The 24,249-nt window shown below is 37.0% G+C and overlaps 2 protein-coding genes across 9 annotated transcripts in view; both read right to left on the reverse strand.

Moving 5' to 3' along the window:
* Positions 1-108: 108 nt before the first annotated feature.
* Positions 109-2,395, reverse strand: LOC129795074 (ATP-binding cassette sub-family B member 10, mitochondrial). Of its 2 annotated transcripts, none has more exons than XM_055836109.1 (3): positions 2,044-2,395; positions 1,772-1,975; positions 109-1,704 (listed from the first exon to the last, which is right to left on the reverse strand). In XM_055836109.1, the coding sequence occupies exons 1-3, from the start codon at positions 2,312-2,314 to the stop codon at positions 209-211; spliced, it is 1,971 nt and encodes a 656-aa protein (XP_055692084.1). In that variant the 5' UTR covers positions 2,315-2,395; the 3' UTR covers positions 109-208. The 2 variants fall into 2 exon arrangements, with proteins under 2 accessions (XP_055692084.1, XP_055692092.1); XM_055836117.1 differs by having other exon boundaries at positions 2,058-2,168.
* A 2,165-nt stretch (positions 2,396-4,560) lies between these two features.
* The window catches only part of LOC129794967 (uncharacterized), a 28,303-nt gene continuing 8,614 nt past the window's right edge, over positions 4,561-24,249 (reverse strand). The window contains exons 1-7 of one of the 7 annotated variants that reach the window (XR_008751095.1): positions 23,012-23,322; positions 11,441-14,017; positions 11,299-11,371; positions 10,336-10,548; positions 9,851-10,266; positions 7,604-9,787; positions 4,561-5,749 (exon numbers count right to left, since the gene is read on the reverse strand). Coding sequence is in view for 5 of the 7 variants with exons in the window: in XM_055835938.1 (XP_055691913.1) it covers positions 7,670-9,787; positions 9,851-10,266; positions 10,336-10,548; positions 11,299-11,371; positions 11,441-13,903 (5,283 nt within the window). In the remaining 2 variants the exon portion in view is untranslated. Of the gene's footprint in view, positions 9,788-9,850; positions 10,267-10,335; positions 10,549-11,298; positions 11,372-11,440; positions 14,021-23,011; positions 23,344-24,249 lie in introns of those variants that run through there. The other 6 variants (XR_008751096.1, XM_055835938.1, XM_055835962.1 and 3 more) reach the window with 6 other exon arrangements.

Raw genomic sequence — 24,249 nt, forward strand, 5'->3', positions numbered from 1 at the left:
ATATTCCTTAAACCATTTAGGCAATCATCCTACCAGATAATGATAGTCCAGATTGAGGCTGAAAGCTTCGGAAATTATTGATAAAAAAACTCCTTTTTTAAAATAATATTCTAATAAAAATTCTATTTATTTTATAAAATAAATTACATTTTTGTTTTTTACATTATATGACCTATATACCTATATTTTGATCCCATTTGTGCTAAATTTAATGAAGCTGAAATGTCTGTCGCTTCACCAATTCCCGGAAGAGTCCCTCTTCCCGCATGGAAAGCTCTGCGTAGGTTCCTTCCTCAGCAATTCGTCCTGAATCGAGAACAACAATTTTCTGTGCATTCCGAATGGTGCTCAATCGATGAGCAATGGTGAGCACTGTACGTCCCTTTGTCAGGGATTCCAGAGCTACTTGGATGTGCTCCTCAGATCCCGCATCAAGGGCACTCGTTGCCTCATCGAGCAGTAGGATGGAGGGATTTTTGATGAGAGCTCTGGCAATGGCTACTCTCTGCTTTTGGCCCCCACTCAGCATCATCCCACGCTGTCCTACGATGGTTTCCAATCCCTGTGGGAGATTCCGCACAAATTCATCTACATGCGCTTCCCGGACAATTCTCTGGAAGTTCTCCTCGGAAATGCGTGTGCCCACGTTCACGCCATAGAGGATATTCTCCCTAATTGTGCCGCTGAAGAGAACGGGCTCTTGGTTAACGGCTCCAATGTTCGATCGCAGCCACAGGGGATCCAAATCCCGAATGTCCACACCATTGAGAGACACCTGACCGTGTGTTGGATCGTACAGACGAAGAAGGAGGATCCCAATTGTTGACTTTCCGGAACCACTTTTACCCACAACTGCAGTCGTCGTTCCCGCATCAATGGTAAGGTTGAGATCCACAAGGACTGGATTATCAGGGCGCGATGGATAGTTGAATGCCACATTCCGGAAGGTGATGGCACCCAAGGAGGGAAGAGTCTTCCCCGCATATGCTGCCACGGGGATCAGTGGTTGCCGATCGAAAATCTCCCAGATTCTCTGAGCAGCTCCCAATCCCTTATTCAATTCCGTGTAGAAATTGCTGAGCCCATTAATGGAGATTGCCGAGTAGCCAGCATAGAGAATGAAGGATGTCAATGCACCCACGGTGAGCTCCTCATTAGCCACCATATTCCCACCGTAGAAGAGTACGGACATTATGAGAATATTCCCCGAGAGCCCGGTGAGGCCGTAGAATATTGCTCTTGCCCGAACTTCCATGTAGCCCAGATGGAGAGCATCGTACAGCTTACTGAGGAAGAGTTGACTCTCCTGCTCTTCTCGGCAGAACATCTTGACTGTCTTTATATTCCCAAGACGTTCCTCCCCCGTCTTCATGATCCCTGCATACTGATCCAGGAGGCTCTTTGTTATATTCCTCACGTATCTCCCATAAACCACGGCCATTCCTGCTACAGCTGGAACCACACACATTCCCACAAGAGCCAGGTGGGGTGATGTGTGCACCATCATTCCAACACCAGCAGTCACCATCACGGTTGATCTCAATCCGTCGGACATATTCTGACTCAGGGAATTCCCCACCAGGTAGGAATCCTGCGAGAGGCGATTAACTAACTCCCCCGTGCCCTTCTGATCAAACCACCCAGCTTCCTGACTCAGCATTGCACGATACAATCTCGACCGGATGTCCTGAACAATACGCAATGCTAAAAATATCCTAAATTAGCTTTCAATAAAATAAAAAATCCTCCGGGAGTTGTCTCTGGGACTTACATGCACTGTTGAACAGATAAACTCTCCCAAAATTCGAGATTCCACCGATGATGAAAATCCCCGCTAGGATTAGGCAAAACTTCTTCAGGCGCTCTCTGGCCTCTTCCTTGGACTCATCTGTATAAATTGTATCAAGAATCTTCCCTAATCCATAAGGAACAGCCATGGTGATACTCGATGAAACAATCAGGCAGCCAATTCCTCCTGAAAATCCCCGCAAAAAAAATAAAATTTCTTGTCCAGGAAGTAAAAGAAAGATTTAGAGCTTTTACCAGCAATGACCCACTTTTCTCTCGCTGCCAGCTGAAGTAGCCTGAATAAATCTGACTTTTTGTACTTGAACTTCTTCCCAGATGCCTTGGTTGCACATTGTCTCACAATAATCGAAGTTCTGGGACCTGGCAGTGGAATCCGCCGTGTGAGGAGTGGAAATGTGGTGGATGCACAACGATGACATAGGAAAGTGAAGGAGGAATTTCTCGTAGCTGGACTTTGTTGGACTATTCGAGCTAATCTGAACACACTGAGTGATTGAAAGATCATCCTTTCGGGCAGATGTGAATGAAATTCCGGGAATCAAAACAAATTTACTTCACAACATAACCTCCTCTTTGCCGTGACAATGCGAAAGTTTTTCGAAAAAGCTCACACAGCTAACCGGAAAAGGTATTCGAATAAGTTCAATATATTTCCGGTATTTTCATTAATTGAAGAATAACTGTTTTTGCTGATTTTTCTCTTTTATAAATTGAAAAAAAATTATTTAAGACATTTTAAAGAGGCGATAAGTGGAAATTGGATTTTTGGTTGATGAATCGTCAAAAGAATGATAAATATATAAACCGGATGCCCTCTTGTTTAAAAGCTTATGAAGTTTATGGAAGAAAAATTCGTTAGAGAATGCTTTTAAAATGCCTTTTAAGCTTAATCAGCAACTTTATCAACTTATTCCTATTTCTTGAATTTCATTTTAGATTTCTGGGAATCTGAAGACGATTTTTTGGCTTTTAACGGGTGTGACAATTTTGCTTTTTTTGGATGAATGATCAAGATGAGAAAGATATTTTTGATTACAATAATTTATTTTTTTTCTCTGTAGATTATTATTATTTTTTTTAGAGGAAATTGTCCTCTACAATTGATTAAAGAGGACATTGGAACAATTTTGGTCTTATGTCTCAAGTTATGTCTGAATCTGAATGTAATCTTCCTGGAGGGCTTCGATAGTGTCCCAATTCGTTCCTGGATAGAATAAAGCATAGGAATGGATGCAAACAAAAGTTACTTCAACACCTGAACATAGTATGTTCTTGTTGAAGCAATCTTTTGGTAGCATCATCAGGGGCGTAGGCAGAACGAAATTTTGGGGGGGAATTATTTTCAGTTAACCTTTGGAATGCGGAGGCCTTGGTAGTTACGTAGAATGCGAAGGTGGGGTCGTTGAACGACCCCAAAAAGAAGGCCAATTTTCTCCCAAACTATACAACCTGGAGTTGTCGGGTTAGTGCCTATAGATTCCTTATATAGTCCTCTTGCACCCTGCACCACAAATTGGCCGCCCTAAAATACTTAGAAGGAGATATTAGGGAAAAACATTTTTCAATCATTTTTCACAATTTCTTTTTGAGAAATTTGTCAAGAAACTGCAATTTTTTTTTCACTCTTCCCCACATTCCCCTAACTTCCCGCAACGTGATAAATGGCAATATTTCTCGAATATTCTTTATTGTTTTGCACATTTACATGCTTCTAATTATGTTTTATGTTGTTTATGCTCTAAAAAATTTTCCGCAGCATGACCGTTACACCAATTTTTGAATTCCCTTCTTCTACATTTTCCTTAATAACTTTTCTTGTGGTGGTCGGATTGAGCTGAAATTTTTACACAACCTCCTCAGATAACCAAGGAACTTATTTCCAAAAGATGGGAATGGTATCTTTTATATTTATGGAGATATAACACGAAATATAGCGCTGGGGTCGTTCAACGACCCCGCTCCGCATTCCAAGGGTTAAGTTTGGGATTGAAAATTTTATGCATGACATTTTTTTAGAAGCATGACCCAAGTTTTTTTTTATACAATGATCTAAGTTTTTCATCTACATATAACATTTTTTTCAGATGCATGACCTAAGTTTATTATGCATGACCTAAGTTTTTTTATGCATGACATTTATTTTAGATGCATGACCTAAGTTTTTTAAACATGATCTTTTTACTTTTTGATGAATGACCTGAATTTTTTATACATGACATTGGTTTTGCCCAGAAAGCATCATCCCACAGATGTCTAATTCGGTTTTTGGGTAAAGAAGATGATGTTTAGTATAGCCTTGATGAGATATTTTGCAAATTTGAATTTTTTGGTCAATCTGTTCCCAAGTTAATTAGCTCGAGAAGGATGTTTTGACCCCCAAAACTCCTCCTTGGCTACGCCACAGAGCATCATTATTACCTTTTAGGTGCGATATTGATTCAAATCCAAAAGCTTCTCATTTGTAATCTTTACCACCGAGAATCCAATTGTTGAATCTTCCCTATACAAGTCTTATTCTTGATTTAATCCTCTTGGGAAGTGCAGTTTGCTTTCAACCAGGAGATATTTCCTGTAGACATCCATCTATATCACTCAAGAAGTTTCTCCCCAACAGCACTGAAAAAAATTTGATAACTTACCTTGGATCCTGGAATTTTAAGAAAAGAAAGACAATCCTAAAATAAGAAAATACGAAAAAACAGAAAACTTTCAAACAAATGGCGATGCTAGAAAGCATGGAAAAAAAAAGACTTTTTTTGGGTGATCAATTTTTATTATGCTCAATTCGAAAATTGGACATTTTTGTATATAAATATCCCTATATTAAATATGTATATTTATATATATTTTTATTGAATATGGAACAACTTGTCAATTCATTACATTTCATAGATCTCAAACTATTCTCAAAAAATACATTATATTTTATACCTTTAAATATTATAGATCGATTACAGTGATTTGGATAGAATTGCTACAAATAATTTTAAAAATTAAAAAAAAATCTTCAATACAAGACAAATTGTGTACTGAAAAATAAAACTCCTTTCCTTTACTAAAAATTATCTAAAAGACGTAAAAAATAATAAAAAAAAGAAACATTTCAATGATTTTAGTTGCGTGCGTAATTAAGTTCGTGACAAGGGAATAAATCTATTTTTTTTCTTTTAAAAATAATCATCATCTTACTACGAAGCATTAAAATGAATGAAATACATATTTAAGACTATACGTAGGAGGATGTTTTTCACAAAAAATTATTGTTGCATATTATCTATGTATAATAGTGAAAAGTTCGTAAAATAGTGGCGACATAAATTTTCTCTTTTGCTTTGCGCAATTTCCCTTTGTTTTAGTTTATTTTGTTGTTGTAAGGTTTTATGATCAAAGGCCACATTTAAATCTACATTTTGTTCCTCAATGTTATCTCTCCAAAGATTTACTGTGTCTTTGCCCTTTTCGCAATATGTATATGATTCTACGAAACTACAAAATATATGTATGTTGTTTGTAATTATATACATTTCTTTCTTTCTTTCTCTCTTTATTTTAATTCAATAATATATTGTTGGGTGATCTTCCACACATCACTAATTTACAGCATTAAGTGAAATTTGTGATAGAAAAATATTCTCTTACTACTCTTACATTTCAAATATATAGATATATTTCTTTCTTTCTCTTAATATATTCCCTCAATGATGTAGAGAAAGCATTTTCTTAATAATTATTTGTTTTTTTTTTCTTTTAAATATTTTGTATTGCTTCAAAATCCATCTCGATATCATTCTCTTTTCCCTCCCAAATTGCCCTTCTTTGCCGTTTTTTGCAAGCAGCACTTTAAATTATTGCTTAGCATTTTCCTTCACATTTTATTTTCCTTATTCACGCAAAAATCCATTAAAAAAATATGGACATGTCTTTTATCGATTTGATTTCCCTAAAACCAAAAAACAAAAAATTCTACAATATGATAAAATTCTCTTTTTGGGCCATTTTTTCTTTTCTCAAAACATATTAATGGAGGATGTCTCAAATTCAATGTTAAAAGTGCGAAGAATTTTATTTTTCTTTACAAATTTTAAACGTTCTTGCTTATTTTTGGGCTTGAAAAATAATTCAGGGAGTTTTATTAATTTAAACTTTGTGTGGAAGTTAAGCTAGATACATGGTAAATACGCTCTTTTTATATTTAGCAGCATAAAACATATGCATCTTTGCTTCAAAGGATCATACACTAAGGAAAATTTTTTAGAGTATATTTTTTATATTTTTCAATTAATTTTCTTGGCTAATCATCTTCTCAGTTAAAAATTCTATACAGAAAAAAATCATCAATTTTCATTGAGAAGAAAAGTTTTTAGAAGACATTGAAATTATTAGTTTCTTGTAACCAAGAAATCTTTCAAATTGCAACAATTTCAAGGATTTCTTAGTCGCAGAATACAGTTTAGATTTTGGAAAATGAGGCCATCTTTTTTTTTTTTTTGAAGCGACCTTACACTTTCATGGATTTTAACTTATCTTTTGGGTCGATTTTGATGATAATTTGTGAAAATCATCTTCAATGATCAAAGATTTACAAAATAGTTTTTTAAAGAGAAAATAATTTTTTTATGTTATTAACACTTGAAGGATCGGGATTCCTAACCTTAAAAGTTTGACCTTCATTTTCTCTCAAAAAAAATATTTTTCCAAGATTTCTTCCGACGATATTGAAGTAATGAAACACCCCTATACACAGATGTAGAATTAATCACGAAATGTTAAATAGATTTTTATTTTTTAGCGATTAAAAATACTTTAATTGGCCACTTTGGCCAGCAAAATCCTGCAAGAGTTAAGCAATCTTGAATATACCTTATGCTAAAAATATCTGGTTGATTCCAAAACATTTCTTTGATCAAGAACACTGTCATTCATAAAAGTTTAATTTCAATCAGTCAAGTTTTTCTATGAGCCGGCAGAAATATGCTAACTTAAAAAAAAGATCGATCAAAGCACTGATGCATATGCTTCAAGTCTAAAAGAAAAATTAAAGTACCCAAGGGCGTGGTTTCTGTGTTTTTTAAGTAAATCCTTTTAAATTTTCTCAGCTGATCTCTGGCAAATGAAAAGATTTTTCTAAGGATTTTTTCTGAATTATTTTAACCCTTTTCAAGATTTGTTACTTGAATAAAAGTGAATAAACTCCTTTAAATCTTTTGAATCTTCTTAATCTGATTAATTCTTTCGATCAATATTAAAGAATTTTGACTGAATCACGTAAAAATCTTCGCTAAATAATTTGATTTTCTCTTGTAAAAAGAGCTTTGAATTTATGAGACATCCTCCAAAAAAAATAATCATTGAACATCACACCTTGATTTCATTCTTATTTCGTCGTTTTCTTCGATTAGTTGCTCTTCATTTGTTTTTATTCTCTACATATTAATTTTTTAATAATTTTTTTTTTGCATAGAAAAATAAATCTCGCAACATTATTAAATCGCAAAGATTTTTTTTCATAAAATTATGTTTTTATTTATTTTTAAGGTACTCGTATAATATTTTTATCTCAATAATTTCTTCATGTTTTTTTGTAAAATATTAAAGGGGGGCATTTTATTACATTCCTAAATACTCATACTAAAATATATCTATATGTATATAGTTTTTAATTATTTCTCTGTTTTCTTCATCGAATATATAGTATAGAGTTATTAATTTCAGAACTATGTACACACCCTAATTATGTATGTATATGTAATATTATATCTCTGCAAGTATATAGACGTTTTAAAATTGAACTCACGTGTTTAATTCTTTTGTTAATGAGATGCAAGATCGAGGCCGCTTTGTATTGAAACGCACTTCACTGTTAGGCACTACTTTGGTCCTCACCGGAGGATACCCTCGAGCCGGAGCGGCCCTTTTGCTGCGGAATCACCGTAAGGGATTTTGGTATTTTGGACAGGAGCGACACGGCTGAATTGTCATTCCCTTGGGGGCCATTGAGGGATTCATTGAGGAGCCACATATTGGCAGAGGCAGTGGGTGCCGTGGTGGTCTTCATCAGATCAATTATTGACATCATGGGGTTGGTATTTGGCATGGTGTTGGTGCTCATGGACACAATAGCTGATATAGGAGGTTGCTGCTGAGTCGGTGGTTTTGGCGCAATTGGAATTTGATTCTTGAGCAGAGACGTCGGATTGGGCTTGCGCACCTTTATCAGTGACTGCAGCTCCGATGACGATCCACCTGCTGCTCCGGGCTTCCCACTAATTGGAAGCACCGAATTCTGCTCCAGAATTTTATTTGGTATCTGTACTTTTGCCTTTGACGTCGAAGCTGTTGGCGCAAATTGCTGCTGCTGCTGTTGCTGCGTGGTTTGCGTCGACGGTGGTGACTTCCTCTGTCCATTCTCAGGTGGAGATTTCCCTTGAGCCGCCATGGCTTTCTGCAGGATTTTCTCCCTGCGTAGAATGCACATACGGTTGTAGTCGTAGATTGATATGTGGTAGGGTTTTCCGCCGGACATCACTTGCACACGACTCGGCAAGAGACGCCCATCGGCTGTTTGGTACAGCGTATTGACACCATCACGGGCGGAATCACGCTCAAGTGGAGCAATTGGCATCAATGTGGGTCTCCATGCCTTCCCATTCACCAGACGCCGTTCAGCAGGACTCAGCGTTTCCGGGAGTTTGATGATAATATCCTTCGATCCGACATTTTGAACGGAATTTGGCGGAGGTGGCGATGGGGTGGCATCAATAGCTGGTGGTGAAGTTCCCTTCTGACTTCCAGTTGCCGTCACGGTGATTGTATCAATACTTCCGGACGTGGACTTGTGAGCTGGTGTTGTGGTGATACTAATTAAATCCGGAGGTACTCCACTACCAGCGGACTTTTTGATAATACTAACACCCTCCTGACCCTTGAAGGCGTCAACATGCCCTTCATGGCGGGCATTGTTGGACTTGAGGAGGCTCGTTGATGCCCCACTTGTGCCATCACTATACCTCCCTGTGGACGGTACTCTCCCCTTTGGATTGGCAGGTGTAATTGTGATTGGAGCATTGCTCAGCTGATGAAAGATACTCAAACTATCCGATGTGACATTATCAAATGACTTGAGACGATTCTGCACTGATTCGGAGTAGGTAACAGCACTACTACTCGCCGTGGGTGAGAGTATGAGATCACCATTCCTAAAGTACTTCTCCAGCAGCACCAAATGCCGAATGAAACTCGATTGATTCCCATAGGGCTTCTGCAATTCCTCCCAGAGTACCTTTGTTGCATCATCATACTGCAGGATACTTGCTGTTCGGGTCCAACCTTCGGGTGTTCTATGACCACCCTGTCCAAAGGGTAGATACACCTGCAAACCCAGCTCATCTTCACCCGGAAACAGCTCCCGCATTGAAATATTGGGATTATCACGCAGCAATCGTGACACATCACTCTCATTCGGCATTTTTTGCATTTGTTGCATCTGTTGCATTTGCTGCATTCGCTGTTGCTTATCGCGCATTTGCTGATTTCGTGGCAGGAGCAAACTCTGCATTTTCTGCTGCTTCCCCTTCTGCCCGGTATACGCACTATTGTCCAACATTGGGACATCATAGTCCACCATGACGTCGTTGTCGAGGAGTATTTGACCACCTGAGGTATTTTGTGACGAATCATTGTGATCAGACATCTCCTGATCAACATCCTGCTCTTCATCCGCCGACTTTCCGCCACTTCTATTCTTCTGCCGCCCCCTCGGTTCATCTTTGTCATCCGAGGCATCGAGTAAATCAACATTGTGGAAGGACAACAAACGTCGGCGGTAGCTCCGTACAAATTGTGCCCTCTGAGTTTTCCTCTCTGGTGGCTTCAGCAGGAGATTCGTGTAGTAGCGACAGAGTTTACACACCACGGCATTTGTTCCCAATTGTACAGGAATCCCTTGTTTCCTTATCAAGTGATCCAACCGTTTAACTTCCTAAAAAATAAAGAAAATTCTCTCAAATCCTGAACTTTCATCTCCCCTTTAAAAGCTTCTCACCTGATTAATGTAGTAAATGTGATTTCGTGGTAGTTTCCTCTTGCAAAGGATACACACCATTAGGTGAGCAATAACATCGTAGTGTGTCTGACAAATTGGCACTTGACCCAATCCATGAGCATTTGAAACATCCACATTGAGCCGTATGTACGTATTAATCTGCTTCCGCATCTTTGTGTACCACTTTCGACGCAACAAATGCGACGATGGGTCCGTACATCCAGTCACCAGGCACAGTGTTGTTGGTCTGGATTCCTCGGGATCGTGCTGAATTGCATCTGCCACCCTTTCCTGCTTTTCAGTCATAAAGTTCGCGGATTGCCTCTTACTACGGTACGACGGACAATTGGCTCGACGATCTACATGGCGATAGCATGCATCGCATAGGCAGTTGTCGATGGTCAATTTCTCTTCGTCTACAATGCAATCATTTAGTGGTCAAAAGAAAGAACTTCAAACTAAAGTAATGAGAAGGAGAAACTCACTTTCAAGGATCTTCTTCTGCCTCTCGGAAGATTTAATTTGTGCAACATGACAAGGAGTATCGAAGAGCCCAAACTTCCCACCGCAGTAGAAACACTGATCCTGACACAATCGTCCTGGATGGATACTGAAGGAGGATGCTTTCTCCGGAATAACCAGAGCTTTCTGCACCTCCTTGGATGGTTCCGCTGAGGCAGTAACATTTGCAGCTGAATCTGCGTAAGAAAATTATATTTAAAACCTCATCAATTGAGAGCTTTTTGAAAGTTTTCTTTGGCTGCGGTTCTTTTTTGTAGAAACAGGAAGTTTGTACACTTTTCTTCCCGGAACGTTCCGATGTGTTCCCGGAAAGTGCCATAAGTGGCTGGAAACTGTGTAGTCATCCTGCCAATTGTATCAGGAATTTTCTAAGGGATCTATAGGAACTTCCTTTTCAACTCCCAGTTAATCCTTGATGTCAACTTTGGGTCAAAAACTGAGTTTATAAAAATGTTTCAGGCAATTGCAAATAGGACTTTCTAAATGGATAGATTTTGACCACTAAATGAAATCAAGGAGCAGCCGGGTGTTGAAAAAGAGGTTCCTAGAGTCCCTAAGAAACTCCGTAATACAATGGGCAGTTATCCTGCACAACTTCCAAGCGTTATGGCACTTTCCGGGAAGCACATCAAACCGTTTCAGGAAGAAAAGTTTATTCAAAAAATGAACGAACTTTAATAAGTTGCTCTTTATTGTTAATATTTTATATTAAAAGTAGTTCCTTTAGTCCTTTAACTGTTAATACGTTAACTGCATCTTTTTGCTTAATTTTTTAAAAAGTTTTTGTGACTACTTTTTAGTTTATTTTCTAATTGATTTTAGTAAGGAAAAATATTTAAGGATTTCTACGAAAATTATTGAATTATTATTATTTTTTTTATTAAACTACAAATTAAGAGGAAGGGGGAGATAGATAAAGAACACACCACCAGTATGAGAGCGGTAATGAGTTTTGCGACTTATCCCACCATGAACTGTATCAGCACCCAATCCGTCAGCCTGGAAACCATAAAGAAAATTTCAAATTAGAGGAAAACTCTTCAAAACAAAGGATCATTCAATTTGTACCTCATTCTGAATCGTGTAGTAGGTATCCTCATCCGAATTGGACATATTAACTTGATCTTTGTCATTGACACTGGTTGCTGATTTAACTCTTCCCTTTTGGAATGTCATCTTCAGTGGCATCCTGGTCTTGCGCTTCTCCTGCGTCTGTGGCCGATGCAGTTTTATCACAGTCTTCAGGGTACCTGTATATTCCTGACCACTACTCGGTGGTCGACCGGGTTTGCCATTTTTCGTGCCATTGGACGTCTGTGAGGAAACGGAGGAGCCCGATGATGTTGATGAGGCAGACGAGAATGACGAATTATTCGCGGCACTCTTGAAGAACTCACGACGACGAGCTTTTTCAATTTTTGCCTCAACAGCAGCTTCGTGTGTGAGCAATCCGAGTGATTTCAGGTGACTCTCCTTCTTTAGACGCGTCTCCGGAGATTCAGGAACTGGTGGGGATTTAGGGGAACCAACTGAATTAAGCATTTCCTCACATTTCTCCGGGGATTGAACATTCTCCCCATTTGATGCAACATTCTCCTTGTCATTCACTTCATTTTGATCCTCAATCGCTTCATTTGAGTCAGTATTCTCAGGGACAGCAGCAATGCTAACTTCTTCATCTCCCTTTTTCACTATTTCTTCATTCTTAACCACAGATTCCTCTTCCGCGGGTTTCTTATCTTTCTCCTCAGTTGCTTCTTCGGTACTTTCTTGCTCAGCATTGCTCTCGTCTGTTTTCACAGCAACTTCACCTTCACTCTCATTGGTTCCATTAACAATTTCTTTCATTTCAACATCCTCCTTTGGATCCTCCTCTTTTTCCTTTTCTGCCTCTTCCTCTTTTTCCACCTTAATCTCTTCCTCTTCCTCTGCAACCTCACCATCTTCAACCTTCTTAATCTTCTCTTTCACCTGAACAATTTCACGAAGTTTGGGATCCTCTTCAATGCCCAAATTGTTCTCAAGGAACGCTGGTTGTCCATAGAATTGTTGCACGCTTATCGGGGAAACACCTTCACTCACAAGTTCAGGACTCAGAGAAGAGACTTCTCCCTTCTTCTCATCAACTTCTTCACCGTCTTTTGCATTCTCCTTCTCTGCACTCGGCTCCTTTGCCAATGTCTCCACATGCAGTAGAGCACCTTTTGCACTGTCCACGTCTGTGTCCTCGACGGAATTCATCACAGAGTCTTGTCCATCAGTCTTATTTTCAGCCACTTTGGCCACTTTTGTAGCTGTCGCTTCAACCTCCTTCTTCTCTTTCTGCGTACTCCTCCGTGCACGTCCACTTCGTCGCACGAGACTTGTTCGCTTTGGCTTACGCGTTGGAACAGCTACGGGATCCTCTGTTGTGAGTTTTGCCTCCATAGCTGTATCCTCCTCCAATTCAGCCGTATTCTCCACTTTAATCTCTTCACTCTCAGTTTCACCTTTGGGCGTAGCATTGCTGTCGCGACCCCATTCCTCGATACTACCCTTAACAGCACCTGCATCGTAGAAACTTGAGTTATCCGTTGTGTCTGAGTACTTTGAGACTGAATCAGAACGTCGTCTAATTAGTTCTGAATCCGAAACAACCTCATTCTTCTGCACCTTCTCCGGTTGCTTCATTTCGGAATCTTCCTTCGGTGGCTCCTCAATCTTATCGTGCTCCGACATCAATCGCCTACGCTTCCGCTTAACTGGCTCCTCATTGGCAATCTTGGTCTTACGTCGCGTCCTCGTGGACTTCCTTATGGGTGTTGTATCTTCCTTGAGTGCCTTTGTAATGGCTTCAATCTTTGCAATACTGTTGCGTCGTGTCACCATACGTCCTCCCGGACGAGCCGTTGTTGCCGGCAATGTCTTCCTCTTCATAATCCCACGTGTACGCTTTCTACCCCTTCCACCTCTTCCAGATGTGGGGCTTCGGGTCTTTTTCACAGTTGCTGGACTAGATGATGCATTTTTTAGTGGCTCCTCTGCGGCTGTTTCACTCTTAGCCTGCTCGTCATTTTCATCATCTTTCCCACCTGCCTCCTCCTTACTCTCCTCCTCGGGCATTACCTCAGTCTCCTTTACATCTGTGGCTCCTTTCGTTTCAGCTGCTTTTGCCTCTGCAGCTTTCATTTCAGCAGCTTTCGTTTCCGCCGCCTTTGCTTCAGCCGCTTTCTGTGCCACCATCGTTGCCCTACTTACGCGTGGCGTTCGTGGTGTTTTCACCTTCGTTTCCGCCTCATTCGTCCCTTCCGCACTCTCTTCCACCTTGTCCTTTTCGGGCTCCCCTTCTTCAGCCACTTGTTGCGCACTTGCGCCGCGTGTCGACCTCATCCTCCCCGTTGTGGCCACAGACGCTCCACTCGCACTCTTACGCCCACCCTTTCCACCAACCCCCGTAGCATTTGTCGTTGGAGTCGTCGGCGTTGACTCACTCCCGGCACTCGGTGTGGGGGACTCTGCATTCATTTTGGCTTTTCTCTCGCGTGTCGCCATTCTGCCCTATTTCTCTCATCAGTTCAATAATAATTATTTCAAGTCCAAATAATTCCCATTAAAGGCTTCTTTAGTTTCCTTCCGCTTCACCACTTATCCTGATTCCTTCAAATCCTGCTGGAAAATAAAATTAAACATTCAAAAGAAAATTAAGAGATATTTCCATTTTATCTAATGGAAATACTAGGATAAAAATATCTTTATCTTTTTGAATAATTTATCGAAAAAATGAGGTAAATAGAGAAAAAGTAAAAAGCTTTTTGGAGTCTCTACTCTGTTCTAAATATATTTGCTCTGAAAGTCAAACAGGAATGATTTAAATAGAGTTTGATTTATTTAGAAATTCAGGGGACAAAATGTAGTAAAAATAATTTTAGGGGTTGCTTTGAGTTCATTATATGAAATAAAATTCAATTTTTAATTTTTCATTCTTCCTGATCCTGTGAGCCTTTAAAAATGTTTTCTTTGTAATCATTAAATATCCTAGAATTATCAAGATATAGTTCTAAGATAATTTTGAGTCAATAAATTACAAAATATCGAGTTATTTTACGAAAAAGTTTAGTTGATTTTCAACAATTTTGAGAGTTTTTAAGGGATCATTTTGTAGAAATTTTTAAGGAATTTTCGAGTAATTATTTCAAACAAAAAAAAGTGCCTGTTAAATGGTCAAATATTCATGAAGATTCCACATTTTCCCCCTGAAAAATATTTTCTTATATATCATCAGATGAATAATTATCAAATATTTAAAACATCTTTGATAATTTATCCCCATAGAATTTTCATAACTATTGGACTATTCCTTACATATGAATAATTTTCTAAATTATAACAAATCCATGATCACATTTAAGTTTGACTAAAATAAGCAAAGAGTAGGTATACACATTTAATACAAATCCATTGAGTATAGAGTGCCCTTTCGGTTTAATTTCACATTAATTATTTCATTGTTGCAATGCAATTGTTACGGTGAAAAAGAGCGAAACATTGAGAGAGAAAAGCGAAAATGGCTGTTTTGAACGATGAGAAAATTATTTTGCATACTTCCCCCTTTGTGAGACGACGGCAAAGAGAAATTCTATTTTGGAAAGCAATAGAATTTTCCTATTTTATCCTCATTCAACCGAAACACCCAAAGTTTTAACTTCAACAAAAAAGATCTTCTATGAGGTGCAAAGGAAAATGTTGAAAAGTCACAAAGTTTTCGCATACAGTAAAACAGAAAGAGAGAGAGAGAGTGCGCGAGCAAATTGTGGAGAATTTTCATTGACTGGACAATTAGCATTATATAAATTATGGTGCAGTGGAGGAAAATTTCAAAATGTACTACCAGAGAGCTATGTATGGTGCGGTGTAAAAGAGTTTAAAATGAATATTTATGAATTAGCTCCCGCCTTTTGTTACACTTGCGCGTATTTAGTCAACTCCCAACTGAAGAGAACGTTGAAACAATTTAACCATCATCGACAACAATTGTGGCACACAGCCGTAGGAGCATCACGTAGAATGAGTGATGATGCTCTTGAATATCGGAGAGCCCCCTAACTTTTTACACTATGTGCCAATTGTGTGTTGTGGATAATATTGGCGATGAGAGCTCAAGGCATAAAGCAGCAAGTCCAAACAAATAAGTCTCTCTTACCTCCTTACAGCTGTATATGTGGTTATTTTACAATATTTGCAACGATTCTCTCTCCTCAATCGTATATTTCTTTATACTACATATAACTCGCGCTATGCTGTGTGTGCAAAAATGTGCTTGATCGTTGTTTCATAGTCTCAACGAAAATAGAGCTCCCCGTTACAGCGTGAAAACTACTTCAATACACCTTCCACCTTTTATATTGGATGCTTTAGCTTTTAGCATATCTCTCTCGCTTTTATTCTTCAAGTCACTCTCGTCAAACTTTTTTTTTATCATTCTGCTGTAGCTTTTTGAGAGTTTTAAGTTATATGGGGATACAGCTTAAATAAGGTTTGTATCACAAAGTCCAGTTAAAAAGGAAAATTATTCTTTTTTCTTTAAAAAAAAAGTTCTCTCTCACGATGCCCTGTTTCTCTTACACCAATTACCATGCACAACATCATCGCAAATAAACGAAAGAGCATGGAGGAAAAGCACGAAAATCCCACTAAAATTTCCCAGATATATAGTTTCCGCCGTGTATACAACACAGCGCCACTACCTATTGTGCCATTCTATGGCTTTCACAAAAACGCCACACGTTGAATACAATTAATGAAGCAACAGCAGGGTTCACAAGAATGCACATACGTCAGAGTGAGAGCAAAAATTGTCATGGCAGATACATATATAGTTTGGTATGTGCACTACCTATATATGTATGCTGTATGTCACAATGAATACCAGAAGGGAGGCGAGAAAATCCCAAAGGGATTCATCCCGACACCGAAATAGGGTGAACTATGCTCATTCCGCGCACACAAAAATCCCAAACTTTATGAACAACCTGAATAAACAAAATTCTATTTAGAAAATAAAATTCCTCCTGCAAAATTAAAGATTTGAATTTGCAGACTCTGAGCTTTTTGCATAATATTTTAAATATAAAAATTCATAACATATTTTTAATGTTTGTGATGGTAAAATTGCATTTTTTTTGTAAGAAAAATAATATCAAAGCTCCGTAGAATAGAAATATCCTTAAAACGAAAGTTTAGACATATTTTGAAAGAGCATTTATTGGTTAAAATACTTGTTATAGATTATTTTATGCAAAGTAGCACAGATTATAAAAATTTAATAACTTCATCCTTCTGATTTTTCATTAAAGCTTAAGAATTAAAAGAAGTTTACTTTTTTTATTAAGTTCAATTAATTAGAACACAATTTATGCTCAATTTTAATATTTAATTAATTAAATACACCCAATGAATTTAAAGGAATTTTTTCACAATAAGAGCATTAAAATTTGAATCCTTGAGGAACATTGCAAAGCTTTTCCGTCGTTATATCCAATCCACTTTTTACGATTGATTGTATCATAAAATTTTGAACTAAAAGCAATATAATTTCATGAATTTCCAATAAACACCCGTGTGTATGTATTTGAACGCGATAGAGAAAGCTTTTTAATGTTAAAAAATTCAATTCACATCAATATACCGAACGAAAACAAGTAAAAAGAAAGGACAATGTTCCAATCATGGAAATTGAGAACGAGGACACGCATACAACTTCAAAATCGAAAATTAATAATGTAGCACAAAAGCTCCTTCAAAGCTCTACTTCACATATCGAATGAAAACAATTTTCCTCATTTCTCCCTTTACAACTTCCCGTTCGCATTAATAAATAAAGCTCAATTCGATTTTTCAATATAGGTGCTCCATTCACACTATTTTTAGCAATAAAATATATGTTTACTTGAATTCCTCAAGGTTTGAGAGCTGCAGAGCTTTCAAATGAGAAAACTGATTTAACATTTAACTATTGTGCGTATAAAAAATCTGCCAAATATGTTCATGTATTGAAATTGACATTTTATAGAGGTAATATGATCTTTATAAGAATTATTTTACATAGTAGGTAAAGAATTATTATTACTTTAATAATGGAAGGAGTTAAAAGACATTCACGTTATATATAGCAATACACAAACACTAAATTTTAACATTATTTTGCTCGAGGTAAGTAATGTTATTACCGATAAATTGGAGATTTGTGACATTGCCTCGACAAACGCAAAAGCTCTTCACTTTCTCAACATTCATGGTCACTATTTTAGCATGTAAAGAAGAAACATATATGTACATAATGTATTGGAGAAAGAGACAGAAAATTTGAACATTAACATCTCTCTGTTTCTAGATATTTAGTTCTTGAAAATAGCTCTCGCTCCAAGACATTTATTTGATAAGATTTTTAAAAAGGAATTTAATATGAACAAAGAAAGGAATTTGTGGAAATCCCATTATTAGTTGGTATACCACAATCGTGGCATACCAAGTATTGTAATCGTCGGAAAAACCGACCACCTCAGATCGGGCTCAAACTTGGTATGAGCACGTTTTAGACATCCCACATTACGAAAATGGTGGTGGAAAATTTTTGATCCGGCCGGCCTGCCGGCCGGCCTGCCGGCTGGTGCGCTAAACTTTGCCTTATAGCTCAAGAACGGTAACAGATAGAGATTTCCGGTTTGAAGTTTTCTATAGAAATGTGGGTGTAAAATTTCATTTTTTCGCATTTTCAAAATCCAAGATGGCCGCCGTCCGCCATTTTGAAATACTGTCAACCACTTCCCTTACAGCTAGAGATCTGAAATTTTAGCATGTTATAGAGCTCAGTGAGACGTTTTCATCGACTATTCATACTTGAAAGTCGGTCAAGCGGTTTAGCAAATATGGCGGCCTAAAGCAAAAAGTGTTTTATCAATATAACTCGAGAACGGCTTGACCGATTTTGATCATCTTGGTATCAAATGAAAGGTTTCAAGAAGCCCTACAACTGCGTAGAACATTCCAAGTTACAAAAACATCCGCAAGAGGCGCTAAAATCAAAAACAAAAATTGCCTAACTTTAAGGGGCAATATCTCCGAATCCCCATTAGGCAAATCTTTTAAATTTTGATATGTTGTAGCCTGACTAATAATCTTGTACCAGTCCGAAAATGAAGAAATTCTATGTCGCCGTTTAGAAGATATCGCAATTTGAAAAATTCTTGAATTTGAAAAGTTCTAAGAGCCATATCTCTTGAACGGTCTCTCCGATTTTGCTCAATTTGGTATCAAATTAAAGGTTTTGCAAAACTCTACAACTATCTAGAACATTAAAAACCTCTAGAACCATTCCTTGAGGTCAAAAAATGCCAAAAACTGTTTTGGTAAAACAAAAATCCGCCATTTTGTGTTCTAGAGGTGACCTTGAAAATTATTGAAATTTATGTCAATTTATAGCTTATTTCAATACCTTTCCAGAACTAGTCTCGAAATTTTTGTAGGTCTTGTAGAACTTGAGATATAACCATTTTTGTCTTTCGAATTGATGAATTTCATAAAAAAAATCAACTTTGCCTATAATTCTACTTAAAAATTAAATTACAACGCATAGACTGACCCATCCGCGTTGTGGTATACCAACTCTAATAACTGGACGCGTTATGATTGACTTACAATTTATGTGACTTTCTTTGATAATTATTTAGGATTTTCACTTATATATGATTTCGCAGGGAAAGTTGAGAACATAAAAATCATAGAAAAAGTAGAACTCTTTCAAAATTCCAATGAGTTATCATGATATTTGTAATTCAAGCAATTCACGTAATAAATGAGAAATTTCTTGGGCTGTGAGATGGTCGAATTTTTCTCTTAAAAAGAAAGTAGATATAAAAGTTTTAAACTCTTTTATCTCAAGTTTTATTTCTCTTTTTTGAGTTTAATAAAAAAAATCATTCACTGCTAAATGAAAAAATATAAATTACTTGGAAGACATTTGTAACAATCCCCATCAGCAAAGGAATAAAGTGAGATAAGGAGAAAATTTAAAATAATAAATTTCTGTCATTTTTACTGACATCTTCTAGGGGAGACTGGGAGTGGAATAATTAATTTATGTGGGGTATGTACTGGGGTAGGAAATTTCATGGTCTGAACTTTTTCAATGATTTTTCTTGATGGAAAATACGAGTTTTTAAACATTACGATGATTAAAAATACTAAATAACTCCTTCTACACAGCTTTATGATTCTTGCTGATCAATCTATGCTCTATTAGGCTGAGAATAGTTTTAAAATGATTTTTTATCACAAAAAATGCGTTGAAAAACTTTTTCTTCTTCTGAAGATAGAAGAATTACTTTTAAGGATATTGCTAGATCTAATCTTACGTAGGGGTAACTGGGGCAAAATGTTAAATCGCAAGGTTCGGAAAATGGACTGAAAATGCATTTTCCCATTGAGATAGAAAGAAATCGTGTGAGACAAAGTTGTAGCCCGGAAAATTTCCTATAAGACAGTTGTCATTATAAAATTAAAATATTTTCTCGGTACATACCAAGGAAAATATATTTCTCAATTAAAATTAACAAATTGCCCCATGTTCCCCTATGTAGTATATTACAAGACTTTTAAAATTAAAATTCACCTATCCTTATAGTTCTTCAAGTTACGAAAGCTTTTGTATATTTTCTGCTTTTTTTTTCATTAACGGCTAATATTTAGCATGCTCGCTAAATTTTGTTTGTTGACTTGGGGTCATCAGTTTCTTTGAATTCTTATGCAATCGATTAAGGAAAAAGCTTTGGAAATTCTTGGGCTAAATTTCAAGGATATTGCTTGATATTGACTTTTCTATTTATTTTTAAAGTCCAACTTCACAAAAATTAAAAAAAAAATCGTGAGCATCCTTTAATCTCCAATCTATTCCATGAAAATTAATTTAAACAATTTTTATGGTCCTTCAAAGCATAATATTTGCTTCTGTTACAAATCTTTTAAATCATAAAGCTTTTTCTATTCTATTCTAAGAGCTTTTCCCATAAAAACAAAACAAACTCGATCTGAATTTAATCCATTTCATTGTCAATTCTAAATTTATATACTAAAAATAAATTGCAATAGTGAGAAAACATAATTTCTTGTTTCTATACTCAAACTACATACATATTTATCTTTCCTGCTGAATAGTTTTGTGAGGTTTGTATAAACTCGTTTTACAAACTCCAAATGCCATATAGATAAAAAACCATGAGAATGTTTTTCCTATATATTCATTTTCTACCTCTATATCACACATTTGAATGCATTACAATAGTATTTCCATATCATTTTTCACCCAATAATCAGCAAAACCGTGTTGTGTTCTGTCTGACCCAAAAAGGGGGTTGAAAGCTCTCTCTCTCACTATCTCCACACACAAAATCCACATAATCTGCTGACGTGTTTTACTCTCATTTAGTTTTACTTCCATCCGGGGGAGCTCTCGTACTTAATTCACGCTCACACTCATTAATTATAAACAATGGGAAGCAAATGGAGAGAGAAAAAGTCACCAGAAAGTTTTGCTATATGAGTTACAAAGCACAGCCTGAATATTTTCTCAATACTCAGCATTATTATCTTCCATTCTATATTAAATGTGTATGGAGAGTCTTTATATTTGTTAGCTTGCGCTTCGTTGCCTTCTCATCATCATCATCATACTTTTATAATGTTGGCATGCTACATATCATTCTTTCTATGTATTACATACATATCTTAAATACATTATGTATCTCTCATACTTATATAGTATTGTAGGTATACCTATTTCGTAATATTGATAAAAATATCTTTAAAAAAATATATATTATAATCGTGCTTCGAAAAAAGATTTTAATAAGAAGGATATTATCCTTTTGATTTTCTTCGTAAACTTCCGCTTCTACCAAAGATCTTTTTCTTAATTTTTGACGTTATTTTATAAATTTAAACATAAAGTTTTTCCATCTGAGGTGAATTAAACAAATATACTTAAATAACATGTGATTTAATACACTTTTACAAGCTTCTTGTAGGAAGAACTTTTTACAATGTATAATTAACTCTCAATATAGAGCTTTAGAGAACAGTTACGTAAGTCTAATGTGTATCATATCGTTTGATGAATTTATTTTTAGCTCTCTTCTAAATTACCTTGACATGAAGCTACAATAATGTGGGCGTTTGATAAAAGTCCACAAAACTTTTCTTTTTTCGCTGGTGGACACATAAATTGAAAAGGGGAGCAAAAGCTCATGGGAAAACTTTCGTGTATTTTCACGAAAATAGAATTATAAATTGATTGCATGTTTTGTACCTAAGGGAAATTTCCAAAAAATTGATTATATTTTCATGCAAAATAGGGTATGAAAAAATCATTCAATAGCTGCCAGAAAGTGAATATATATATGTACATATATAGTTTTGTGTATTGGGAACGGTATTAGCAAGTAGGACAGGGTATATTGAATTTGTAAGCAGGTAAGTTTTTCCATCTCTTTGGGGGCTCCTCTTGTGCTCTTTCATTCGCACATCTTTCACATCCAGCAGTCTTTCAGCAATGTCCCTTTCCGAGCATAGACTTTCATGCTATGTATACATGTGTGTATGTGCCCCTTGTCCCGTGCGATGGAAAAAGAGCGTATACGAAGAATGAGACAAGCAGTGCCGGGGCGACATGAGAATATTTTGTGCTAAGCTGGGTTGTCGTGTGAAATATGTATGTATGCTATTGCGGCCCTTTGGAGACGCCAAAAAAATACCCCTAAATATATACTAGGAAGGGTGAGCTTTCGCCCCCCCACACTTGTGTTCTCCCTCAATTGCATTTATGTTGCGATTACCAAGGGGTGCCTTTACCATCTGTTTCTGCGCACACACGAAAAATCCCCTTGGAAACAGATTGGGGGATGAAGGCGAGAGACTACAGCGATTTTGGCGTGGATGTAGCTTTTCTTGAGTAGGGTCACGGAGCCCCTCATTGAAAATTCACCCCTCGCCTACGCTTAGGGGTTAATCAACGCCATGAGGGGTGAATCAAGCAAAAATGCCAAAATTAACCCCCGGCCCATTGGAAAATCCCCGCTGTAAGCATTTATTAATCGCCCAATACCATAGCGGAGTGAGAGAATTGTGAAAATGGGTGTAAAATACCCACGATAAGTATGCCCAAAAAAAATATGCGATGTAGTCGCATGAGAGGCGTTAAACAATGGAAAAAAATTCCATAGGCAAAAAAGCTCCAATTGAAAATTTCCAAGCGCGAGAGAGACAACGGAAGGCAAAGGAAAAATTACCATATCGATGTTGGTTTGCGCTGGATGGAATTTACTACACAGAGAGCAGAGAGCCTCCTCGGAATACTTTATTTTCCAACAAATATAAATTCAACAGCAGCAAAGTCAAAAAGGCAGCGCAAATGTATGCCCCGTGAGTGACTACACCAAGTGATGACGCACCACAAAAGTGCGGGATGAAAATCTCTTAAGCAAGGCATCGCCTCTCCTTTGCCTTCCACACACGAAAAAACGCTGCGCCAATAATCACAAAATCCCACCAACCACACACGAGAACTATGTACATTTTATGATAAAATGCTAAATGAAAAAAAAAACCTACCGTCAACAACGCCACCTATTCACTGCGTCGTCGCCCGTAAAAAGCACTCTCCGCTACCATTTCCCGTCTGTCAAAAGGGGTTTATTTTTTCCTCAATTTTCCACAAAATCCGGATGATTTCCATCGAAAAGACACATGAAATATGTTTGGGGCACTTAGCACTGGGAAATACACTCGAAAAACTAATGAAAATGGGGCATTTTAATGTGGAAAAGTTAAAAAGAAAATACACTTAATATTGTACTTTATGCACAAGTCCACAAGTGATTCTCTTCTCTTTTCCTTCGTTTTCGAAACAGCAGCACAGCCAGCGACTATTTTACCCATACAGCTAAATGCATTTTACACTAACACGACTCGGAGGTTTGTCCAGGGTCGGTCTGTGCTTTTGGAGAGCAATATGTTCAAAGTTTTCCCCATTTTCACCCATTACCACCATCCTTTCCCACATTTTCCCCACATTTCCCCAAAAACAATCCTCATCCCACAGATTTATATAAAAATTTTGCAAAATTTCAACAAAACAACGCAACAAAGTCTACATATGAAAAGTCAGCATAAATTATATATATTTCAACATAATTCCCACAATTTTGCATCAAAAGTAGCTCCCACAAGCTCAATTGAGTGCAAAATGGATAAAAATATCAAATATTTTTGCGCGACAGATGCTAAAGTTACAAATCATCCCCTATTTCTCACCCCCTTAGCATACATTGCGCCAAATGCCTGAATACCTCTCTGTGTTTTGCCAACTTTTCATCTCTGTGTTTATGACCCGAACTCGCTCGGGCTATGCACGAAGAGAGCAATATTATCAACAACAAAAAAGCAATTATGTGTGAGATTGCCACCCCCTGAGTCTCACATTTCAGCATAATTATTGCCAAAGCTGCATAGCATTATGGAATGGAGTCGAAATGAGTGACATTTTCTCCATATATCGAGAGTCAGAAACATATATATGTACAAATGCGATACATATGTATTATATACATACATATTTGGAAAATTAGTTCATGCATATGTACAAATACATATAGTTTTTGAGAATATTTTCGCTTTAGAAAGTTTTGTAGAATTTTTTAGATTCTTTTCAACATTTTCTTTCAATTGAACACGAATTAAGTTTGTTCTTTCTGAGTTAATCAGATTGGGGACAATAATATTAAACTTTTTATGATCAGCATAATGGTTTGTTACAATTAAAACAAACTACTTTGTAGTCATTTTATGCT

Source organism: Lutzomyia longipalpis, chromosome 1, assembly GCF_024334085.1.
Source record: "Lutzomyia longipalpis isolate SR_M1_2022 chromosome 1, ASM2433408v1".
NCBI lineage: Eukaryota > Metazoa > Arthropoda > Insecta > Diptera > Psychodidae > Lutzomyia > Lutzomyia longipalpis.